Consider the following 25,313-nt stretch of genomic DNA (forward strand, 5'->3'; position numbering starts at 1 on the left):
TCTGAAACAATCTTCATTCCCAGAATCGCTCTCCTTCCTTCCGACACCAATCTCCCTTTTAAATTTAAATGCACACAATTCCCACTCAGACTCGCCTTCTACATGACTATCAACAAGTCCCAAAGACAAACGTTTTGAAAGATTTGCGTTAATCTACAACAACCAGTCTTCAGCCACGGTCAGTTGTATGTGGATTTTTCTAGGGTTAGATCTTTTGACTCATTATCTGTCATCTCCAGCAAAACACCTATTCACAACTGCATCTTTCAAGAAGTATTTCTTTCTTCTTGATTTCTGAATTCTTTTCTCACCATTTTCCGTTCCTATTCTTACACCATCGTATGCTATGGCGGGCGTCAGTTAGTTTAAAATAACTGCTTATATCTTTTTTTTGTATTTTCCATTCCTTCCCACCTTTTTCTTTTGATTTGAGGTTGTACGTATTTAATCCAAGACCTGTGAATTCTTCATTTTCCCATTTAATGAGACCATCATGTCAACACGCCACACTGCACACTGGTGAATGACCACCGGACTGATGTTTTGTGAGTGTCAGTAAGACCTTAAGAAGCCTTTGTGAAGATCTTGTTACATAAAAGGATCCAAGGGAGAGAGCGCTTAACACCTTCTCTCCCTTTCCCTGAATTTCCAGAAGGTTCTCCAACTGTCTTCATAAAATGGCATTCCAGTGACCCTCAGGACTTCAAATCAGTTGCTCTTACTTCATACATCATGAAGGCCTTTGAGTGGCTGGTCCTAAAACAGCTACGACTTCTAATTTCAGCACATCTGGATGGTCTGCAGTGTGCCAGTCAGACACATATCAGTGTGGAGGATGCTGTCGTCTGTCTACTCCACAGTCCTACTCTCACTTGGACAAAGCTGGCACCACAGTCAGGATCATGTTCTTAGACATCTCCATGGCCTTTATCACCATTCACCCTTATAGACTAGTTAAAAGGCTCAACGCTATGCATCATGATGCACCCCTCAGCCTCCTGGATGACGTGAATAACAGACAAGAGTTTGTGAGGTTTAAGGGCTGTGTGTCAGAACTGGTGGTTGTGACGATGCGGGTTCTACACCGTGCACCCATCTAGGCTTCTGGGGAGCTCTCGAACCCAACACTGTCAGTAATGTCACTGATGAGCTAGACTGTGAAGACATCAACAATGATGCAAGGGGATGGTGCAAAAAGTGCAAAGTTCTTTTATTAAAAACTAAACCAAAAACAGTGTCTCAAATAGTTCTTAAATAAATAATCCGTTAAAACAGGTAAACTGTGGAGGTCATCCTTTTAAAAAGGGGTTAAAATGATAATGGCTGGAAGCAGCCTTGTCTTAAAACTCCGGGTGTTTTCTTCTTTCTACTGGTGGCTTCTTCTCCCATAACCTCCGTTCCTGTTCTTTCCTTTGTTCCGACCCCCCTATCAACCTCACACTTCTACTATATATTATAGGGACGTGGATCAAGTGTGGCGAATAGCAACTCCTGGCAACAAATACGGGTGCACCCGGGAACCACTCCGACAACACTACCATGGCCCCTCTAAGCTGTGAGTGCTGTGATTATCTATTTAAAAAAAACTGGCCTTTTTTTGATCCGAGCTGTGGACCCACTAAACCACAGTGGTGTGTAATACTGGAGCTCCTTTGGCAAATGTTCCGCCTCTCTTCTTGTTCACCATTTTCACAACAGACTTCCAGTACAATCCCAGCACTTGCCACTGGCAGAAATTCTCAGAAGACTCCTCCATCATTGGCTGCATTAATAATGGAGACGAGTCAAAGTACAGGAGGCTTGTGAAGGACTTTGGCTTGTGGTGCAGGATATCAGCAGGATAAAAGAGTTGGTGGGTGGACTTCTGGCAGGTCAAACAGCCTCTGAGACCACTTGCTGTTCAGAGGGAGGACATGAACGTGGTGCAGAGCACAAGTACCTGATGGACCAAAGTAAACTGGACTCGTCTGACCACACAGTGTTGCTGTACAAGAAGGGCCGGAGCAGACTGGACTTCCTGAGAGGACTCAGGTATTCTGATGTGTGCAGCAAACTGCTGGAAATCTTCTAAAAATCAGGAGTAGCCCATGTGTTGTTCAACGCTGTGGTCTACTGGGGCATTCAAACGAAGCACAAGGCCAAAAGAAACTAATCAGAAAAGCTGCTCAATCACAGGGAAAACCCTGGGCACAGATGTGGAAAAAGAATATCGGCAAAACTGGAGGTCAAAGGGAAAAAAAACCCTCCAGATGGGGCTCTCACGGGCTCTTTTCACCACAGTGTGCTAAGAAGTGCCTTGGGGGTCTTTGCTGCCCATCGTAAAGCTTCATCCTGACATCCTGAACTAAATGCTGATACTCCTTAAGTTCGATTAGCTATTACTGCACAATTAACACCGATTGATTGATTGATTGATTGTATTATTTGTCTTGTGAGTCGGCATCTTTGATTTTTAATTTTCTGCTGCTGTTTTCATCCAAAGTTCCCCTTGGGATTCATAAAGTTTATCTAAATTAATTTATGTTCCCTCTTTAAGATTTCTTGCCTGACGTCCCAGTCAATGTGCCCTCACTTTGAAGGGCAGCTTTGGGTCAGAGATGACCAAACTGTCAACTTTCTTGATTCTCCAGATGAGTTCAGTCTTGTAAAAGTGAGAAGTTTAAATGAGACCATTAATCAGGAGCTTCTCACACATAACAATTCAACATGGCAAAGCAAGACTGGCTGTTTAGTCACTTGGTAAGAGTCCTCATTTCTCTTGGCACACTCATGCCACTTTAATGATGCCAAGCCTTTAAGGATGATGTCCAGTGCTGTGTGGAGTTGTGTTTGTGCTCAGGGTCAAGAGAAGACCCTTGTTGGTCATGGAGTGCACTCATTGTCTTTTTTAAGTGCTCCTTCTTCAGGTCTTTGATCCGACATTGTCTTCCTCAGCTCACTGTTAGGCTCTTGGCCTTGACACTTTTTGGCACTGAAGATCCCCAACCCACATAATGGCACAGAGCTAATAAAGCCCCCTGGGGGTTTCACAGAAGTTTCAGAATGTCCAACTCCAATACCTATAACAGGCTGCTTTGATTTTGAATAAAGCAGCAGATCAGCCAAAGTAGATGGGGTCAGCTTTGTGGCTCCTTATGTTGAACGGATGGTGGTGTTGTGTCAGCCACTAATATCCAGAGATGATCTGCTGGACAGCAGCGTGAATAATGTCGACCAGATTTTGAGTTTCAGTTAGAACTGTCACCGGGGTACAGGAAATGTGGCTAATCAGATGTTTGCACATCGAGAAACTACAGCAAGACTCAACAGCAAAAGAATCAGAGCAGGCATTGACAAAAACCAAAGTGCTTAAAGGAGTCGAAATGAAAATCACCAGCAGTCACCGACTAGAAGATACGCCTTAAATCTCGATGTTAAAGCTGCAAACAAACTAAAAATGGTATTTCTCTGAACAGCCTCAGGCCATTGACCCAAAACAGTACAATAATTTAAAATCGTAACGCCACAAAGTTCTACACTCAAAACTTTTAATGTAGACAAAGCGAGATTTGTCAGGAGCTGATAATCTAGACACTGAGCCATTAACACAGCCAAAGTGAGAATAAGCCTGAATTTATACACACACACTGAAGATGATTAACAGTTTGATCCACAATTCTTGGATTCTGCCTCACATGTAATGAAGGGTGTGAAGCCGAGCGTCGTGATGTGACACTTAATTCTAGTGAGGCAACAGTGCAACACGTCCTAGCAACACAGTCAAGAAGGATAAAGCTACAAAATGGCAACAAGCCACACTTACAATTTAGTAATAAAAAGTTTATTAATTGTCAATTCATTAACAACCAAATGCTAATGTATTAATAATCTCTGATGTACAAGGCCTCCAAGAACTCAAAGTAGAGAAGCAGAAAAAATATTTAAAGCAAACCAAAATGTAAGAATGTTCACATTGTAACAGGCCTGGCTCATCTTTGATTAACTCTGCTGGTTATCAGATGAAACGCAGAAAGCAAGCTGATGAAATGTCGGCTAACATGAGCGCCGCAGAACAATCCCACCACTCAGGTGAGTCCTTCTGAATGAAGACAGTCCAGGGAGGGCAGCTGGCTTTGTTCACGTTTTACAAGTCTGACCTTCTCAGGAGGGTGAGCTGGCATACAGGGTCGAGGTGGAGCAGGTGTCAGAGTGATGCAGAGTCAATAACCTACTCCTCAATACCACAAAAACTAAGGAGCTGGTTATTGACTTTAGAAAAAACAAAACTGACATCCAGCCGCTCATCATTGGTGGGGCCTCTGTGGTGAGGGTCCCGGTGTTCAGGTTTGTGGGCATTGAGCTGGAGTGCCAATACCAAGGAGCTCCTGAAGAAGGTGCAGCAGAAAATGTATTTTCTGAGTATCCTTAGAAAGAACCATCTCCCAAAAAAACTGCTCCTTGCCTTTTATCACTGTTCCATCGAGAATGTGCTTACATACAAACTGTGTGTTTGGTACAGTAGCCGCGCTTCCTCACAAAGGAAAGAGCTCCACAGGATCGTCAGGACAGCGAAGAGAACATTTGGTTGTACCCTCCCCACTCTGGAACAAATCTACACGTCCCGATGGCACAAAAAAGCAATAGACATTTCACAGGATTCATCACCTGGTCATTGCATCTTCCAGCTGTTGCCATCGGGTAAGAGACACAGAGCAATGAAATCCAGTACAAACATCCTTAAAAACAGATTATATCCAAAAGAAATCATGGCCCTGAACTCAGAATAAAACTGCTCGACATCATTATACCAATGTGCAAAATAGACCTTAAGTCAACCATTGCAATTAGTATATATAACAAGTGCAAATTTTAATTAATATTCAGTTTGTCATTATTTTCTCTCTTCTTGTCTTTTTAACTCTTATGCCTCATTCTGAGTCGCCTGCACCTTCAAATTCATTGTTCTTTTGTAAAAGTGACAATGACAATAATGATCTATCTATCTCTCTATCTACCTATATATATCGAATCGCCATCCAGTTGTTGGAGTTTATTAGAGGTCCTGTGGCCTCCGGCTTGTAGCCTCGACATGAAGAAATATTGTCTTGGGTATTGATATGAAGAAGGTGGTGAACTCAAACTGAAACCTGAACAAAAACATTCGGAGTATAAAGCGTCCTTCACACACCACCCCAGGATATACTGACATGGAGCAAAGTGACATCTGTTATATTTTTAGGTTAATTTATCAAATGAACAGCTGGGTCAGCAGAGATCCCTGTGTATTTCTGCTTTGTCTTTCCTTTATCTCTTACATGTCAGACAATACAATCAGTTCATTTCATTTTCATTGTATTCTGCATTCATTATGGTATCCCATTTTTCATAACATTATTATTATTTTAAATGATGTTTCTTCTACACATTAATTGAAATTATTCATAACTGTTGTCCCCCGTGCTAACCCTAAGATGCTGTTGTGAATCCCTTTTCAGATCTTAAACATTTCTCTTTGAACTCTGAATGTTTCAATTTATTTATATTTAGATCTTCTTAATTTCCCACTTTTGGACTCACCCTTGAAACACAGCTAATAAACATGTTTGGTTTATAAAGACTCTTATCATTTATAAATTATAACATAAATTAGTGTAAAAGTCTTATAAAGCCCCTCTCCATTGGTCTGTCATGTGATGGCTCTCTTTTTAGTCTCCTGTCCTCCTCGACTGTCCCTCCCCAGTATCTGATTGAACGGCGTTAGCTGTCAGCTGACGTCACTAAATGACTTCTTCATTATCAGGGTTAAGAACGGCTGTCTGTACTCGGCCCAGGCATCAGCCATCAGATGACATCCCAGAGACGTTACAAGTTCATTGCTCCTCAGATAAGGCCCCATCTCCAAAGCTCATAAACAAAAATATTCCCCTTGTTGTCAGTGGCACTTCCTAGTAGTTGGCACCGCACTGTGGATTTGATTTGACTTCTCCATTTTTTTATTATGTACATTCAGTTTTTCAGTTGTGCTCTGTGGTTGAAGTTATCACCACACAGTACCTCATTCTGTTGTCTGGTGTTTGTATTGTTCACCATCTTATGTCACAGCACTGGTGCAGAGATGATCAGTCCCTGTATGGCTGATGTCCTGGCAGTACAGTTTCTGTGTCCTTCATGAAATCTTAAGTGTTGCTGATGACGGCTGATACAGGAGGACCACATTCAACATTCAGAACAGCTAAGAGGCTTACCACAAGTAGGCCAGTCATTTATGAATATGAAGGACACCACTGTCTGAAAAGGATTAACCACATTTAGGATGTCAATGATGTTTTTTTATAAGTTGTGGAAGAAGATTCTTGCTGTTTTTGAAATATGTGTTGTATTCCAGTGCGAATTCATATGTGGCTCTGAGGTTACCTTATATCTACGATCTGTTTGCCACTTTCAGTGTTTTCTCCACTATTCTTATGTATTTATTAACTACTCTCAACTGTAGTCTTTTACCGCATTCAGAAGATTTTTCTTCATTTTTTTTTTTTTTGCCCGAGGATAATTTGACATTTCTGGGACAGTCTTTATTCCAATATGACTTTGTGTGTATCTCCAAAAACTTTTTCTGGAAGAGTACCCTTTACCACATTCAGAACAAGTGTACTGCTGCTCTATAGTTTGAATCTTTCTGTGGCAGCGAACTGCGTTTGGACGTGAGAATCGTTTGCCACACTCTGGCCAGCAATAAGGTTTCTCTCCAGAGTGAATTCTCATGTGATCTTTAGGAGTCGTGCTGTCTGAGAAAAGCTTGCCACAGTCACAAGAGCTTTGTATCTTACCAGAAAGAATTATTTTTTGATTGTGAAGAGAACTGTTATATGAGAATCACATTCCACATCCAGTACAACTGTAAGGCTTCTCTCTAGTACGGCTTCTCCTATGATTACACAGAGAATTGAGGAGTGAGAATTGTTTGCCATATTCCAGGCAAAGGTGAGGTGTCTCTCCAGTGTGATGTCTCATGTGACTTTTTATGGTGCTTTGTTGTGAGAACTGCTTATCACATTCAGGACAACAATAAAGTTTATCTCCAGTATGAGTTGTGATGTGACACTGAAGTGTGCTTAAATATAAGAATCGTTTTTCACATTCAGAACAGCAATGAGATTTTTCTTCAGTATGGATTTTGGGACGTGGATAAAGACCTTTCTGGCTTGTATAGCATTTGTCACATTCAGAACACACATACTGCATTTTCACTTTAGTGGGAGTTTGTGTGTTTACTTGAAAAGAGCTAATGTTTAAAACCTTTTTTCACAATGAGAACAGCAAGATGGCTTCTCTCCATTATCAATTTCTATATGCCTTTGAAAACTACATTTGTTAGAAGATTTATTTTGCCCGTTCTGGAGAGCAATCAGGTTTTTCTCCTGTGTGAATTTTTCTGTGCCTACGAAGATGGTGACTACTGGAGAATGAGTTACCACACTCTGAACAGCAATGAGGTTAAATTCTTGTGTGAATTCTTCTGTGCCTCTGAAGATAGCTTATACATGAGAATGACTTTCCACATTCTGGACAACAATGAGGTTTTTCTCCTGTGTGGCTTTTTCTGTGGATCTGAAAATTGCTTCTATGTAAGAATGACTTACCACAATCTGGACAACAATGAGGTTTTTTACCTGTGTGGATTCTTCTGTGCCTCAGAAGATAGCTTATACATGAGAATGACTTTCCACATTCTGGACAACAATGAGGTTTTTCTCCTGTGTGGATTCTTCTGTGCCTCTGAAGATAGCTTCTCCTTGAGAATGACTTACCACATTCTGGACAACAATGAGGTTTTTCTCCTGTGTGGCTTCTTCTGTGGTTCTGAAGACAGCTTTTGCTTGATAACAACGCACCACATTCTGGACAGCAATAAGGTTTTTCTCCAGTGTGTATTCTCCTGTGTCTCTGAAGGTCGCATCTCCTTAAGAACAACTTTCCACATTCTGGACAACAATAAGGTTTATCTCCTGTGTGGATTCTTATGTGGTTCTGAAGATTTCTTCTGCTTGAGAACAATGTACCACAATCTGGACAACAATGAGGTTTTTCTCCTGTGTGGCTTCTTCTGTGGTACTGGAAATTGCTTATACATGAGAATGACTTTCCACATTCTGGACAACAATGAGGTTTTTCTCCAGTGTGGATTCTTCTGTGTTCCTGAAGATGGCCTCTCCTTAAGAACGACTTACCACATTCATAACAACAATATGTTTTATCTCCAGTGTGAATCTTTATATGCTTATTAAGATTACGTTTGTGTTTAAATTGTTTTCCACATTTCAAACATTTTTTTCCAGCTTGAATTTGGATTTCTAACTCCACTTGCTGTCGATCAGTTTTGATTTTTTCTGTCTGTGTTACTCCAGTAGCATGGACAGAACTGCACTGCAAAAAAGTTGCCGTCAGGTTCTCTGATCCTCCTGCTGATTTCTTCATACCTTTCTCATTGTATTGAGGAGAGGGCTGACCAAATGAAGGTGGAGAGAAGATGCCGTTCTTCTGTAAATCTGAAATAAAACAAATATTTTAACTATTATTATAATTATTTTTTTCCTGACATGTTTATCCAAGGTGACTCACAACATTTGAGACACAATTGGTAAATTTTTTCTTGTTTTTCAAACTGGAGTACAGGCAGGTCACATGAATTGCTTGAGGTCACATGGTGTCAATAGCTGAAATTGAACCTGCAACTTCAGGGTTGGTGTTCAAATTCCTAACTACCCGCATTTTAAAATAAATGAAACAGTATAAGTAAAGTGGTGGCACACTGGTGTTCCTTAATCACAATGAGGTGCCATTTCTGGTCTGGCCACTCCGTATGTGGTCTTTACATGTTCTGCTGCCTGTCTGTTCAATTTCTCCACCTTTCTCTCATATCTGAAAGACAGGCCTGACCTGATGAATCGATCACAAATCAAAATCAGCCAATTTTCACTCCAAATGACTTGACCGATGATCAGCAAATTAGCTGACCTTAACATCTGAACTTGAATGATAAAAAGCATGCAAGACAAAGTTCCAGCATTACCAAAATACAGAAACACGTCCTCACTAAAAAAAAAAAAATATTGCCTTCCAACAACAGATAACAAATTTGCAGTTTGTAATATATGTTCATAAAGAAGTCAGTCATGGATGATTCTCTGCTAACACTTTCAACAATACAAACCTTATTCAGCATCTGAGAAGTCAACACAAAAGGGACTGGTGTGAAGAACGAGCTGTTCAAAGGTTGAGGTGACTAGCAAGCTTAGTCTAGCTCAGTTACTCAGTTACTTACTTTCACTCGGCCTCCAATAATGGCAGCACTCAACCTTAAAAAACTCAACCTTATAATACTGATAGCAAGAACGCCAAAGACTTACTGTGACAGCAAAAACAGTCAAATTGGTAAGCCTGGACAATCAGACACTTGCAGTTCAGAAAGATGTCACCTTCTACAGTAGATCATTTGGATCCACGATTCCATCTGCCAGTGAGTGTTTGTTGACCGATTTATTGTAATAATTAATTAACCAGGCATTAGCTATTTTGACTAAAATTCCTTTGATTAGTCTTTCAGTGAATGTGTAGGTAGATGTGAGGAAAGGAATGCAGAGTTTTACCGAGCGGGTACATAAATATAAATCGTTATCAAGTGGAAGTCGATTAGTTAGAAATTGTAATCAGCCCTCTTATTGGCTTGTTGGGTAGAATGGTATGAGCCTAGTTTTTTAGACCTAAATAAAATAATACTAATTATGCATAATAGCATCAAGTGTGAAAAGTCACTATACAGTTATGAATTCTGTAACAGATATTATTATCATAATGATTTTTTCCTCAAATTAAACAATGGTACGAGGACACATATTTCATAGATGATTGCAAATCTCAAACACAAACTGCTAATTGCCGGTGTCTCGACCACACAGATGCACTTGGAGTGACAGAGGACAGCTGAGAGATCCAAAGAAAGTCCCCGCCAAAAGAATTGCAGAATGAATGAAGACATTTTCAATAAAGATAAAAACTATGAGTCAGCAGCATCAGAGGTGAATCTTTATCTCTGTGAACCTTAAACCACAAGAGATGCTGGGCCACTGGCTTTCTGGAGGACCAAAAAAAGTCGTTGTCCTTCCTGTGCCCTCCTTATACGAGTGGTGACAGCGAGGGTCTGTTCAGTATGGCAGCACACATCATGGATGATAGGAGGACCAGACTGTCCTCAGAACATGCAGAGATGCTTATATTCTTAGATAAGAACCTGAAGCGTTCACCGAGACTGTCTCGTTTTCTTCTAGTCGGAGTAGACAGCTACAAATATCTAACTGAACATTTTATTTGATTAGAAATGTGGAGTGTGATTAAGACATGCCTTTTGTTTTGTTCAGCTTGTTTTTGTTCCATTATGTGTGCATTATGGGTAAATGTTCTTTGTGTACGCTGTATGCAGTAGCGCTTTATTATTGAATGTGAAGTTCACACATGGCTAAAAATACATTTAAAAAAAAAAAAAACGAAAAACTATTATTATTATTATAAGGCGGCATAGTGGCGCAATGGGCAGCACTGTTGCCTCGCAGTTAGGAGACCTGATATCGCTTCCTGGGTCTTTTCTGCGTGGAGTATGCATGTTCTCCACGTGTCTAAGTGGGTTTCCTCTGGGTGCTCCAGTTTCCTCCCACAGTCCAAAGTCATGCAGTTTGGTGCATTGGCGATTCTAAATTGTCCCTAGTGTGTGTGTGTCCTGCGGTGGACTAGCACCCGGGGTTTATTTCCTACCTTGCGCCTTGTGTTGGCTGGTATTGGCTCCAGCAGACCCCCATGACCCTGCAGTTAAGGATGTAGCGGGTAGGACAATGGATGAATGGTATTATTATTATTGATATCAGCAGATCCTAATGTAATGGAATGGGTGATAAATATCAGCTCTAAACACTCCGATCAGAGCCTCTCTACCAAATAATGTGTCTGAATTTGGATTTTCTCTTCTTAAATGTAATGTATGTGATGATATTTACATCCTCTAGAACCTAGCCTGGACTAAAAATAAACACACAAATATATCTGCTTGTGTTAGGGGGGGCACAGTGTTTAGCACAGCTGGTTTATTGTTCAGGTGTCCTAGGGTCAAATCCTGCTCAGAGTTATTCTACATAGGGGCTCTTAATGGTGTTTTTGGATATTCTGGTTCTTCCCCTCATCCCCAAAAACATGCAGGTGAAGTGGAGTGGTGACTCTAAATTGACCAGATGTGACTGTGGGAGACAGAAGGGCCTAAGATCATCTCCAAGTGAAGATTTCACACTGGGGAATCCATTCCCGGGAATTCGGGATCCCGCATGTAATTCCTGGGAATCCTGGGCTCCAGGGGATGACATAGTGCTCAGGTATCTCACATGTGAACGGTTTTAGAACGACTGACACTTATTTTTAATAAAACTACTGCCATATTTTGACACCAATAAAGACTAACCTTATCTACGAGAAGTTCAAGCTGTCATATAAGTACATGTATCTTTAGTTGTGGTAATAAGAGCGTAGAAAACACAACGTGTCCAGCGTGTGGTCGTTCATGCGAGAGCACACCTTCATGTACAGTATGCCAGCCTCGGAGAAAGCACACTCTGCCTCCACTGAAGTAGGCAGCACAGTCATCAGATACTGATACACTTGTTCTAAACAACGTCTGCGCTTGCCGTTGCTCTGAAACATCACCATTTCAGCTGTTACTGATGCATCCAGTTCCTTGTCATCATTCTGTGATGGCAAGTTACTTGGCAGAGATAATGCGGATGCAACAGACTGACATATTGTAATTTCAAGTTGCTGTTCAAAGCTGCCAACAGCAGAGACATCAGTGAACTCTGCCCTGTCCCGGCATTCATGAGCTGCTGGGAGCTGGGAGACTGACTGCTGCTGGTCTGTTGTTGACTGAATTAATCGGCAACACACTACACCGTGGGACAAAAAACCATGCCACTTAAATATTTTCAACTATAACTCTGTTATTTCTTGACCAATTTTTACACTTTTATTTGCTATATATGCTAGCTTGGCAGTTCACGTTTTCCCGCAAATTACAGAAGTTTCATTCCCGGGAATGCAGGAATGAAAAATGTCCGGGAATGGATTTCCTATTTCACACAACTGCCAACTTGTCCAGGCCATGCTGCCCCAGCAAGTTCAGGCTGAGAGCAGAACACAAGATGCTGAAAGAAGACCCTGAGACCCTCTGAGTGTCATCATGGCTTGTACAGGTAGCTCTTGTCACTTGTAATGTCAAAATGCACAAGATCACCATTAGAAAGATGAGACACATATTACGTGTGTACTGGCTTGAGGAAATTTACTCTTATTTAGAGCACAGGGGTGAGGATTTGATTCTTACTTATTTATTTTGTTTTGTGGACATTTCTGCCTTAACTGTCAAACAATTTAAGAAATATACATGTCTTTAAATAACTTTTGATATTTTCAGTGAACATAACGCACTGCTGGGCTAACAAACATCACAGCTTCAGGATGCTCAAGTCATGCACTCAACACTTTACATTTTTCCTCATTCACACAAGTTTTTCTAATTTATCATTTATATACAGTGGTACCTTGGTATACGTCCTTAATCCGTTCCAGATCCTTGGACTTATACCAAACAGGACTTATACCAAACACATTTTCCCCATAAGAAATAATGGGAAAATGATTAATTCGTTCCCATGAAAAAAAAAATCCCATTGCTATTGGCATATTATACATTGATGGGGTTGTATAAAATAATTTAAACACTGCGTAATACTAAAATACATAAATACAAAAGCAATTAGATGAAATAAATGAAAATGACTTGTCTGATAACAATGAGTTTAATTTTACTGCACAACAAAGGAGAGCGTTGCAGCTCTTCCAAAAGAGCCTCTTCAGGCGATTGTGTAGCACTGCCGTTGTTCTTCAATCCAAATCCCTAAAGCAGATTCCATCCAGACTACTGCCTTATTACATCCACTTACAACTCGTTTTGCACCCTGGTTAAAAGGACACTGCGGCCGTAGATCTTATATTCCTTTCCTACTTTTTAAATAAAAAGAATCGTAGCCTTCAACAGCGAGACGAGACTTCCTGGTTAACACTGCATTCAGCACGCAGGAACTTAACTGCGTGCTCTGATTGGTTAGCTTCTCAGTCAGGAGAACTTAACTGCATGCTCTGATTGGTTAGCTTCTCAGTCATCCGCCAATAGCGTCCCTTGTATGAAATCAACTGGGCAAACCAACTGAGGAAGCATGTACAGGATGTAAAAAGACACATTGTCCACAGAACCCGCGAAGCAGCGAAAAATTTGCGTTATATATTTAGTTATGCTTTCATATAAAATCCACGATAGAGTGAAGCTGCGAAAGTCGAAGCGTGATATAGTGATGGATTACTGTACAGGTTAAAACGTTTTTTTTTGAAGGCGCGCGCCCGGTATACCACACGAGTCGTATTCCAAACAAAGGTCGTATACCAAGCAAAATATTTTGCCTCTAAACATGACGTATACCAAGTTGGACTTATTCCAAAGCAGATGTATACCGAGGTACCAGTGTGTGTGTGTGTGTATATATATATATATATATATATATATATATATATATATATATATATATATATATATATATATAAATAAATAAATGGCAAAGCCCTCACTGATTCATTTACTAACTGACTCATCACTAATTCTCCAACTTCCCGTGTAGGTAGAAGGCTGAAATTTGGCAGGCTCATTCCTTACAGCTTACTTACAAAAGTTGGGCGGGTTTCATTTCGAAATTCTACGTGTAATGGTCATAACTGGAACCTATTTTTCTCCATATACTGTAATGGACGTTAGCTCGATGGCCGTGGGGGGGCAGAGCTGCATGTGACATCATCACGCCTCCACGTAATCACGCGGAACTGACTGTGACCGCAGTACATAGAAAAGAAGGAAGAGCTCCCAAAGAGCACTGAAGAAAAATGTTGAATACTTTATTCACGAGATACAAGTTTAATGAGAAGACACGAGGTATAAACAAGACTTTGGATCACTTTGTAACGGAGTTAAAATTGCTGTAGCGAGAAACTTTTAAGTGCCGGGTCTTAGCTAACATTAAATAAAGCCGTGGACATCGCAACATCACACAAGAGAGCAGCTCACGTGAACTGACTGAATGCAGTACGAGTGATCACTTCCATGCATCAAACCTGTTCAAAAAACACATTACACAATTGACAAGGTAGGAAAAGAATATGCTCCAAGTTTGCGGAAGCAACTTCGTCACGCTGCCACCAAATAGTCACAGAAAAATCCACAAGTTAATACACACACTGTCTCTAGAGTTTCTCCACACTCAATGTATTCCTCGCATCCCCGTTACACCCTCTGATTTCTCATTTCAATTCAGATGCCTCCAATTTCCAGTAAGGCTCTGCTTCGCGATGAGAAGTAAAAAGTCTCAGGGACAGACCCTACAAAAGGTTGCCATTAATTTCAGGCAAGATTGCTTTTCTCCTGGACAACTATACGTTGCATTCTCAAGAGTGAGCTTGCACAGCTTCATCATATTACAACCAGAGTGCTGAACTGACAACATGATATATCAAGAGAACTATAATAATCGTAATAAACGAACAATAAAACAGCGGAGAACCCGTGGATTAAATGAAAAGGCAGCTTCCATGGCAAAGCAAGGAAAAAGGATGGACTTATATGTCGTTTGTTTATAAAACAGCAGAGAAGCTGTGTAAAGGCTGCTTCACAAAAAACCAGCGGAGCGCCTATATATAGATATATAGATATGTGTATGTGTATATATGTTTATATGTAGATATGTTTATATGTGTGTGTGTCTGTGTGTATATATATATTGTCGCGGATGCCAGGGGCGATGACCCGGCCGGGAAGCGTTGGAGGACCGGAGGTGTGCGTGTGCCCATCTGGGATCACGTGGGGCCGCCTTCCTGGTTGCTTTGGGGGCCACGGGTTCAGGGCATGGAAGCCCCACCCTGTATATCTATACTAATAAAAGGCAAAGCCCTCACTGACTCACTCACTCACTCACTGACTGACTCATCACTAATTCTCCAAGTTCCCGTGTAGGTAGAAGGCTGAAATTTGGCAGGCTCATTCCTTTCAGCTTACTTACAAAAGTTGGGCAGGTTTCATTTCGAAATTCTATGCGTAATGGTCATAACTGGAAGCTATTTTTCTCCATATACTGTAATGGAGTTGAGCTGGATGGCCGTGGGGGGCGGAGTTTCATGTGACATCATCACGCCTCCCACGTAATCACGTGAACTGACTATCAACGCAGTATGTAGAAAACCAGAAAGAGCTCAAAAAAGCGCTGAACAAAACATGCATTATATAATTGAGAAGGCAGCAAAACAATAAGAAGCGAGCGACTGACATATACAACCATATTCAGTTCGAAGAGTGCTGCTACTGAAACAAAGCACGGTGTAAACCTAAAGTTTAAATTAAGTTCATAGACAGGCTGCCGCTGGTATTTGTAATTTAGTGCCTGCCCATATAAGGCCGTCCGTCAGCGGCAATCCAATAGAAACACTGCCGCTAAATATTCACGGGTGAAGGACTGTGCTTATGCAGAGGAAGATGAGATGGTCAGGGTGGTGTTTGGCACAAACTCAGCGAAACTGCAAGAGAAATGTTTAACTAACTAACGTTAAATACAGCCGTGGACATAGCACGAGATGGCACCAGCACAGCTGGGAACCTTCGATGCAAGAACACCAAGCGGCTCACGTAAACTGGACGCAGTGCACAGACAAAAAGCAGCAGTTCCAAAGAGTGCAGAACAAAAACCGAATTACACAATTGAGAAGGCAGCAAAAATATGAAGCGTCTGATACATAGAAGCATATTCATAAGTGCAGCTACTGCGGAAACAAAGCACACGGTGGAAAAAGTCAATGTCCCGCTAAAGGAAGACAGTGTAAAAAAAAACCTGTGTATGCAGTGTGTCATATCTCAGATAAAAAAGGAAGACGAGCTGTTTATTGATGCAGTAAGAAACTAATCGATGAATGAAACCTGTTATCTTTACAACGATTGACAAACACGGAATGTAACTTGAACACAACACATCCTACAAATACGACCCTGATTAAAAGAAATGATAATCAAATCCTTGATGACAGCAACACTTAATAACACTCACAAAACAATTACTGTATATTGACAATCATGTTACGTTATTTTTAAAATGTTCCCTTTTCCTGTTCATAACTTCTTTAACACACTACTTCTCCGCTGCAAATATATATATATATATATATATATATATATATATATATATATATATATATATATATATATATATATATATATATATATATATATATATACCTCGATCTACATACTCTCAAATAGACAAGCCACATGCCGTGGCGCAATTGTAGAGGCTTCGCCTCTAGCGCTGACATCCGAGGTTCGATTCCCGAGAGGTGATGCAATGAGTATGTACGCGCGCTTCCCGATTCATTTTACACCCGCATGTCCTTGGTTTGGGACATATGAAAAAATATGCGGTTAACGCAGAATCATGTTACGTTATTTTTAAAATGTTTCCTTTTCTTAGCACAAGCACAGCTGAGAAGCTTTGATGCATGTACTCCATAACGCATTAAAAAAAATAACGCATTTAATCACACTTTGCATTACAAGCAAAGGGGAACTTCTGTCAAGGCATGATTTCCTGGTACATCGATTACACTGATGCACACATCACAGCTATAAAAATCTTAAGAGTCCGAGTTCCAACGACTGATCGGAGCAAAATTTCATTTCAAAATACTACCCGAGCGAAGCCTTGATAAAAGCATGGTTTTGTGCACACTGAAAAGCAAGCAAAATTAGATGCATTACAGAAAGCGGACTTTGTGGCTCTTACTGGGGATCAATACACTTCCGTGACCGTTAGTATTTCTAATTACATCTAATTACAAAATGTTCAATGATCATACTGTTTTAGCCTAATGTACAAAATAATTTTGGCTGAGGTTACTCAGAGTTTAAAGATTAAGTTGAATAGACAAACTAGGGGTGAACAAGTTCCTTTCTACTGCAGCTACAGCCGGGACACACATAAAAAACATCAATAATAACTCATAAACTCGTAATATTATTTAGGAAACTGCGGTGGGTTGGCACCCTGCCCGGGATTGGTTCCTGCCTTGTGCCCTGTGTTGGCTGGGATTGGCTCCAGCAGACCCCCGTGACCCTGTATTCGGATTCAGCGGGTTAGAAAATGGATGGATGGGTGGATTATTTAGGAAAATCGCAACATTTTACTCACCAAAAATTTGGATTATTTGTAAACAAAATCCATCCTCCTCTCTTTCATCAAAAACAGTTCAATTACTCTGTCGTACGGATTATCCGTGCGATTCAGTTCCATCAAAAAGTCCCTTTGTATCGCCATCGAAGCTAATGCTGAAAGTCGAACCTTCCCTGTCGTATTTCTGGTATAAGTTTTAATTTGCTTTAGGGCTGAAAATGTCCGCTTGACAGAAGCAGTGTACACGGGAATGGTCACCGCCAAATATACCAATGTGTACAGCTGCCCCACGCTCTCATTCAGATTTTTCTGATGAAGGAAGTCAAGGAGATCACTGGGAGATTTTCCTGCAAAATCATCCATGGCCTACATTACAGCCAGTTCCATTTTTAGCTGAGACAGATCAAAAACCACTCCGTGGCTCTTGTGTTAAACTGGAGAAGGCTGCATGCGGGAAATTTTTTTTTTTATTCCCGAAACTTCTGGGGGTCAAGAAGCGTGACAAAGATCAGTTTTTCGTGGTCTTGAAATCTGGTTCAAGTCTGGCAAATAATATTGTCCAGAATCCTGCCATGAAATTGGCGGTAGTGTGCGCAAGGATCTTGCGCTCGGAGCACCTGCGGTGCGTTCAGTGGCCTTGTAGAGTTCATCATATCGGCTTCTATCCAATCAATTGGTCTGAATACGGTGATGTTGCCATACGCATGCTAGAGGGCGCTACTGACACCAACTCAAAATCTGATTGGTTGAAGCAACAGTTTAATCGACATTTATTCTGTTTTAGAGTGCCTGCAGAACGGATTGTGAAGGCCACTCTGCCTGGCAACAAATGATGGCTGAAATGTGATTGGTTAAATGCTTTAATACGAAAATACATGTCTGGAAGCAGCACAACCATCGGAAAAACTATGAAAGGAAGCGGACAGACTTTTTGGAATTATTTAATAAATATTCATGGACAAAATATAATTAACATCAGTTTGTGATTCCGACCTTAGTGCTTTCCTCTGCCTCCGGCATTGCAAGTTTTGTATATAATGTGAACTCGTCCTTCCATGTTCTCCATGACTTCGCCAGATCTTTAGCATCGAGGCTTTATAGCCTGCATCTTGTCATTAAACTTGCATCTTGCGAATATCTTGTGCGATCTTGAGATGTCCATGGCTTTATTTAATTTTAGCTCAGACCCGGCACTTAAAAGTTTCTCTCGCACTTTCGCTGAGGGAGGGTTTCCGCAGTAGCTGCACTTATGAATATGCTAAGCACAGTCCCTAACCCGTGAATATTTACCTTATATGGGCAGGTACTCAATTACGTGGGAGGCGTTATGATACGAGACACAACTCCGCCTCACACGGTGACCGAGCTGCAGGCTATTACAGTATATGGACGAAAGTAGGTTCCAGTTATGACCGTTAATTGTAGAATTTCAAAATGAAGCCTGCCTAACTTTTGTAAGTAAGCTGTAAGGAATGAGCCTGCCAAATTTCAGCCTTCCACCTACACGGGAAGTTGGAGAATTAGTGACGAGTGAGTGAGTGAGGGCTTTGCCTTTTATTAGTATAGATTAGTAACCTATTGTTTGTTATCATGAGCCAAAGCAGGTGGTCTTTATCCATGTTCAATTAACAGTGTTTTCCACTCTCATTTCAATCTTCTAAAAACATCAAACCACCCAAAGTTAGAATTTATAAATGCTCTCTTTCTTTTATATTTAACTAGCAAAATACCCACGCTTCGCAGCGGCAAAGTACTGCCTTAACATTTTTATTAAGAAGAAAATTAAACCTTTTTAAACTGAGGGAAAATATGCCAATAATTATTTAAGGATCTCTTTGTATACCACTTTGTGAGTTCGGCACTCTGGTTGTAATATGACCAAGCTGTGCACTGAGCTTACTCTTAAGGATGCAACGTACAGTTGGCCATGTGAACAGTAACCTTGTTTCAAATCTCACAGCTTGGATTACTGTTGTCATAATCGGTTTGAGTTTCATGGTTTGCTTCAATTACGACAGCATTTGCAGGACTTGTGTTGAAGTGACATTCGGCAACTGTCAAGCGTTGTAAGCATAAAACCGGTTTCATCAATAACTTCACATCCAGCTTTTGAGAGTTTAAACATCAAAGTGTCCACAACTGAAATCGTCACCTGTCAATCTAAGATGTTTAAGAGGCATTGGCGGTTGTCGAAAGGTGTAAAAAATTTGGCCATTTCGGTACACTTGAAAGCGACAACCGAACAATTCAGTGGAAGCCATCAGCTCACGTGCAGAACCATAGGTGAAGGGCTTAAGCATTTCACTCGTATAGTGCTCCTGTGTAGTATAATTATCTCTTGTACCGTCATCAATCCACACCTTGAACCTGTCCCATTCATTCAATATATAAGACACAATGTTCCTCCGGATATCAAGAGTGAGCCTGATATGGCTGTGCAATATGTAACAAAGAGAATGGAAAAGGCAGGTGCCATCTCCGGGCATGGAAACCACTCGGTAAGTGACAGTTTTTTGATCGATGGTGATCACCTCTATAGACATGTTAATGGGGGTACGGTTTGAATGATAAAGGAAATGGATATCGGAAAAATGTAAAGTAAGTCTAAAATACCTATAAAATAACTATAATCGTAATAAACGAACAATAAAACAGCGGAGAAGCCGTAAATTAAATAAAAAGGCTGTAGTTATCAGCAGGGAGACGTGAATCCCGTGGTGAAGCAAGGAAGGGAATGTAGAGACCAGAGCGACGGACGGCCTTATATAGGCAGGCAACCAACAACGTGGGAGGCGTTGAGATGGGGGACCCAACGCCGCCTCACACTGTGACCGAGCTGCAGGCTATGGACGTATATATGTAGGTAAGTAGGATTCAGTTAGCGTTGGGAACCCGCATACCAAATTTCTTGAAGATGGGCCCGTAAGTAACAAAGACTGTGGAAAAGTTCAATATGGCGGCCGACAGTGGCATCATACCACTGAAATAAGTACGTACTTCGGTTTTGGTTAGCGTAGGGAAGCCACCTAACAAATTTCGTGAAGATGGGGCCATAAATAAGAAAGTTCAACATGGCGAACGTTGTCAACTGTTATGACTGTTACGCGTAGAATTTCGAAATGAAACCTGCTTAACTTTTGTAAGTAAGCTGTAAGGAATGAGCCTGCCAAATTTCAGCCTTCTATCTACACGGGAAGTTGGAGAATTAGTGACGTTAGAAAGTTCAATAGGGTGGCTGACAGTGGCATCATACCACTGAAATAAGTATGTACATTGGTTTCGGATAGCGCAGGGAAGCCGCCTACCAAATTTCGTAAAGATGGGGTCAGCCTTCTACCTACACGGGAAGTTGGAGAATTAGTGACATTGGAAAGTTCAATATGGCGGCATACCATCGAAATAAGTACGTACATTGGTTTCGGTTAGCACAGGAAAGCTGCCTACCAAATTTCGTGAAGATGGGGCCATAAATAAGAAAGTTCAACATGGCGGACTATGTCGACCGTTACGTGTAGAATTTCGAAATGAAACCTGCTTAACTTTTGTAAGTAAGCTGTAAGGAATAAGTCTGCCAAATTTCATCCTTCTACCTACATGGGAAGTTGGAGAATTAGTGATGAGTGAGTGAGTGAGTGACTTTGCCTTTTATTAGTATAGATCACATTACTCACTTATTCCAACACTCCTAGGTGACTCTTCCAATTCTCTCACATTTCCCTCGGTGATTTTCTCTTCAGACTCCAATAACTCTGATGTCAGTTCTGCCGAATTCTCCTGTGTAGCCAGTCGTCCTATATCAGTGGACCAGGACTGTAAACTGCAGAGAGATTCTTCACAGGCATCTTTCTTGAAAACATCTTCAGTTTCATGCTTTTGAAGTTCAAGACCAACAGAGAGATCATTCAAATCCTCAGCTGTAATGGCAGCAGTCACCGCCTTGCACTCCTCCTCCTCTTTAAAAACTGAAATTCTTTCTTCATGATCTTCCAGCTTCACAGGCACATCTTCTGGTGTGAGCCGCTCACAGTCCTCTTCTTTAATCTCCACTGTTCTTTCATCCATGCCATCTTCATTGGCAGAGGCCATGCTCTGTGGTAAACTCTTCTCTCTCTTTAAGTGTCTGCCCTTCTCTTCTCAGATTCAATTCTCACATGGACAGCCCTGAGCTGGAAGCCATTAGACACCTCAGTGTATGGACAAGTGAAATGGGAAATCCCTGTGAAAATAAAAGTGGGAGAATTAACTTCATAAAGTTAGTAATAATAATGAGCACACTTCAGGGTCACAGTGCCCTCCATAAGGTTTGGGTCAAAGAGACATATTATCTTGATTTCTTCCTCTGCCTAACAGTTTAAAATTACAAATCAAACAATTCAGATGTGATCCAAGTGCACTGCAGACCTTCATTAAAGGGGATTTGCATACATTTCAGTGCCAACATGGAGACATGACAACACTTTATCTACACGGCACCATCATGTTTGGACACAGCAATGGCAGGTCTATTAAAGCAGTCATATTTAGGGCTTTATTGGCTATAGACTGACATGAACGTCAAACAGGAGGACGGGGTCTTCACCTCATTGACACATTCACATGTTTCAGTGCAGGAAGTGCTGTAAAGACAAAGAGACCATCAGAAATTGTGAAACAATTCATTCATTCTTTCTCAGATAAGAGTACATGGAGCTCCTCAGGAAGTACTTAGTGATAATGGTGGGGAATCAGAGAGATGGCAGAAAATTGTAACATTGAAACAAAGACCACCGCTGCTTACAGTCCTTGGGGTAATGGACTACCTGAGAGACACAATCAGACACTCACAGAAATTATACAGAAAGTGAGAAAGAATACTAGATGTGACTGGTTAGTGCCATATTAGCGCCACAGGGCACTAATGGTAAAGAATACCATGCACAATATTTATGGGTACAGCTCATATCAGCTGGTGTTTGGCCGAAATCCAAACCTTCCTTGTGTTCTCGTGGACAGACCACCCGCCCTAGAAGGCACCACTAGGAGTGTGTTAGTGGAGCACATATTCCAGCGCTGCACACTCCAAGAAGAGCATTTACTGAAGCCAAGTGTTCAGAGCGAATACGGAGAGCACTCCAGAGACAGGTTAATTCTGAAAATGATAAATCTGAGACAAAGTGGACGACAAAAGAGTGGACTGTGCAGAATGGAAGGGACCTGCAGATGTCACTGGACAGGATGGAGTTTGAAATGTGTCAGATGTGGAGGTGCTCTTGTAAGGGCCCACCATTCTAGACTACGTAAAGTCAACAGTAAAGGTGACAATCGACATACCACCAGCAGTGAAAGAGATGAAGAGAGAGATTTATCTAACACGACATCAGATAATGAAGACACTGGAGATGAGAAGGAGACTCTAAATTCTTCAGTCCCAGTAGAAGATGTTGATGTTGAAGTTGATCAAACTCATAGGTTAAGACGGAGTCATTGTGTTTGTCTAAAAAAGGGGCAAACTGTGAGATACTGTATGTGGGCAGAGATGGTGGCATACAGATAAAGTATTAGATTGGGCTGGCAAAGCAGAACTTGGTATAATTTAGAGTTTACTGACCCTGACAGCACTGCTGATAAAGAAGGGTCTGTTGACACATCAAGTGTGGATAATCTGCAAGTTGAACCAGAAACTAATGACCAACAACTATGGGACTTGTGTGTGGAAATCACGGAGATATCAGCTGAGTCAGCAAAGCAGGAAGAGATAAGCAGCCGGGAAAGAAATGGAGCATCTGGGGAGGTGGAAAACCACAAGATGGATATGCCCTTTAAAAAGAGACTTCAGCAGGAATCGTACCTAAAGACCACCTAGTGGCACGAGGGTCTGAGGGGAAGGATAAGAGTGGGCTCAACAGGGATTCACCAACATGGGCATCAGAATCTGCTCACCAAGGTCTCTGAGGCGGCACTGCCACTTTAAACAATGAGCACAGACAGTTGAGCTCCAGCCCATAATAGTCGAGTCGTGGCTCTGCAGGTCTCAGATATTTTTTATTTTTACGGCTTCATATAGTTGGATGCAAACAGCCCTGATGGGCTTACCATTACCCTTGGTTTGAGTCCTGTTCTTCATTTAACATGGCCATCTCAAGTAAACAAAAGAATAAAAGTACATAGAAATACTGAAATAGTTGCAAAGGATAAAAGACATTAAAGAAAACAATACCATTTCAAATATCACTAAACTGTACTTGTAACCCTGTGCTAGCTGTAGATTTTACTGTATCCCTCCAGCAGCACTAGCTTGTGTAATGTTTCTATTTTTTATTTCCTATTAAACAAATCAAAGTCTCCCAGTTACAGTGAAACTGTACGAGCTTCTTTCCTGATAAGAAAATACCAAAAAATGAAATCATTTAAGTTATTTCTAACAGGTCTCAGTATGAGAAAAACTGGTGAAAATGAAACCTTAATCCGCCCTGTATAGTTACATTGTGCGACACCACTTTAACAAAGTTTGCCGATGACGGCTTTAGAGGAAAAAGAAAAAAACACAAAAAACACGCAGAGCTCGAGAAAAATCAGGAGTAGCATCCACTTGCAGAGCCACAGCACCATACGTCATCACAGTTTTAGACCCGCAGTTACAGACCTGGAAGTGACGTCACTGTTGTTTCAGGATTGACTTCGTAAAGTTACCTTTGGAAGGTTTCTGCAGGTCTTGGTAAAGCCTGGAAAATAACGTCGTGTCAAGGACCCGTTTAGAAATTGAGCGATAAAAATGAGAAGTAAAAAAACAATAAACCAACAAAAACACATCATTGTGAAGTTCAGAGGGTTTCTGCCATCACGTCATGTCACACATCAAACTAAACAATACGGATCGTTTTGTGAAATACAATATTAAAATTTACGTCGTGTTCGGGTCTGAGGGAACCATTTAACATGTCGACAAAATTAAAATCATCAAGATCTGTGATAATTGAAAATAGTTTTTTAGTTTACATTCATAAAACGAAATACAGTATACGATATTACAATGTCTGCACCACGTTAGAGTATAGTAATTAGAGTGATTACGTTATTTAAAATGTACTATGCATGTGTGCAATATTATTCAATTTAGAATAAATATATAAGCCAATCTAATATTTTTGAACATGTATGTGAAGAAAATGGCAATACATATTCTACACTGAATTATGCTATATATTAATTGCATTATATAGAAGTGCTCTAGTTTTTTTCACTTATTATTATATATGATGGGCCATCAAAAGAAAAAAAAGAAAAATACTAATAAGAACACAATTTATTTATGTAGCACCTTTCCTATGCCCAAAATTCAGAAAGAACAACAGGACTGATATAACATTGGCTAGAAATAATATCTTCACTAAATAAAGATAAATACAGGATACACAAAACATTCAAACAGAATAAAAGACAATAATCCAGACTAAAATACAACATATAATACTACCTGTAAGAGCCATTTTCCTAGTTCTATAAGATTAATGAATATTTTACTAAATAATAGTGAATAAAATATGGGAGGTTCCTATAACCCCCATGAATAGAATTGTGTTGGTATTTTTCTGCCATTTCTAACAGATTTGACTAAAACAATAATCTCCAGTTAGTGACAGCTTTGCCTTGAGTAAGGAATGGAACGCATAAGGTTTTAAACCATGCCTGGGCACATGCCAATGTGCCAATCGGCTTACGGGCCTTTTGAGTGTGTGAAGTAAATATGTAAAAAAATAAAATAGCACTTAATTCACGTGCTGTGCCGTATGCTTAAAGCATACAGAAGAAGAATGTAAGACTCTTTAAGTAGGGAGCAAAAAGTAAAGAACTTTAAAGTAGAGAAATAACTAAAGTTTCTCAAGAAAAGCCAAGTTTAAGACAAGATACATTTTTTTGACTGTTTTGAAATCGTTCAGAAATGTTAAGTAAATAGTAACGATTTGAGATGTAACAGGATTAAGCTTAGAATTGAACTTTTCTTAACATTAA

The 25,313-nt window shown here is 40.6% G+C and overlaps 2 protein-coding genes across 3 annotated transcripts in view; one reads left to right on the top strand and one right to left on the bottom strand.

Annotated features, from left to right (window-relative positions):
• The window catches only part of LOC120528357 (zinc finger protein 184-like), a 700,371-nt gene that overhangs the window by 92,362 nt on the left and 582,696 nt on the right, over positions 1-25,313 (top strand). The window lies entirely within an intron of this gene.
• LOC120528363 (zinc finger protein 501-like) overlaps positions 3,813-25,313 on the bottom strand; it is a 33,149-nt gene continuing 11,648 nt past the window's right edge. For both annotated transcript variants that reach the window (XM_039752511.1, XM_039752510.1), the window contains exons 2-3: positions 20,996-21,540; positions 3,813-8,525 (exon numbers count right to left, since the gene is read on the bottom strand). In XM_039752511.1, the coding sequence (XP_039608445.1) occupies positions 7,474-8,525; positions 20,996-21,410 (1,467 nt within the window). In that variant the 5' untranslated portion in view covers positions 21,411-21,540 and the 3' untranslated portion in view covers positions 3,813-7,473. The remainder of the gene's footprint in view (positions 8,526-20,995; positions 21,541-25,313) is intronic.

The sequence above is a fragment of the Polypterus senegalus genome, chromosome 4 (assembly GCF_016835505.1).
Source record: "Polypterus senegalus isolate Bchr_013 chromosome 4, ASM1683550v1, whole genome shotgun sequence".
NCBI classification, from domain to species: domain Eukaryota; kingdom Metazoa; phylum Chordata; class Cladistia; order Polypteriformes; family Polypteridae; genus Polypterus; species Polypterus senegalus.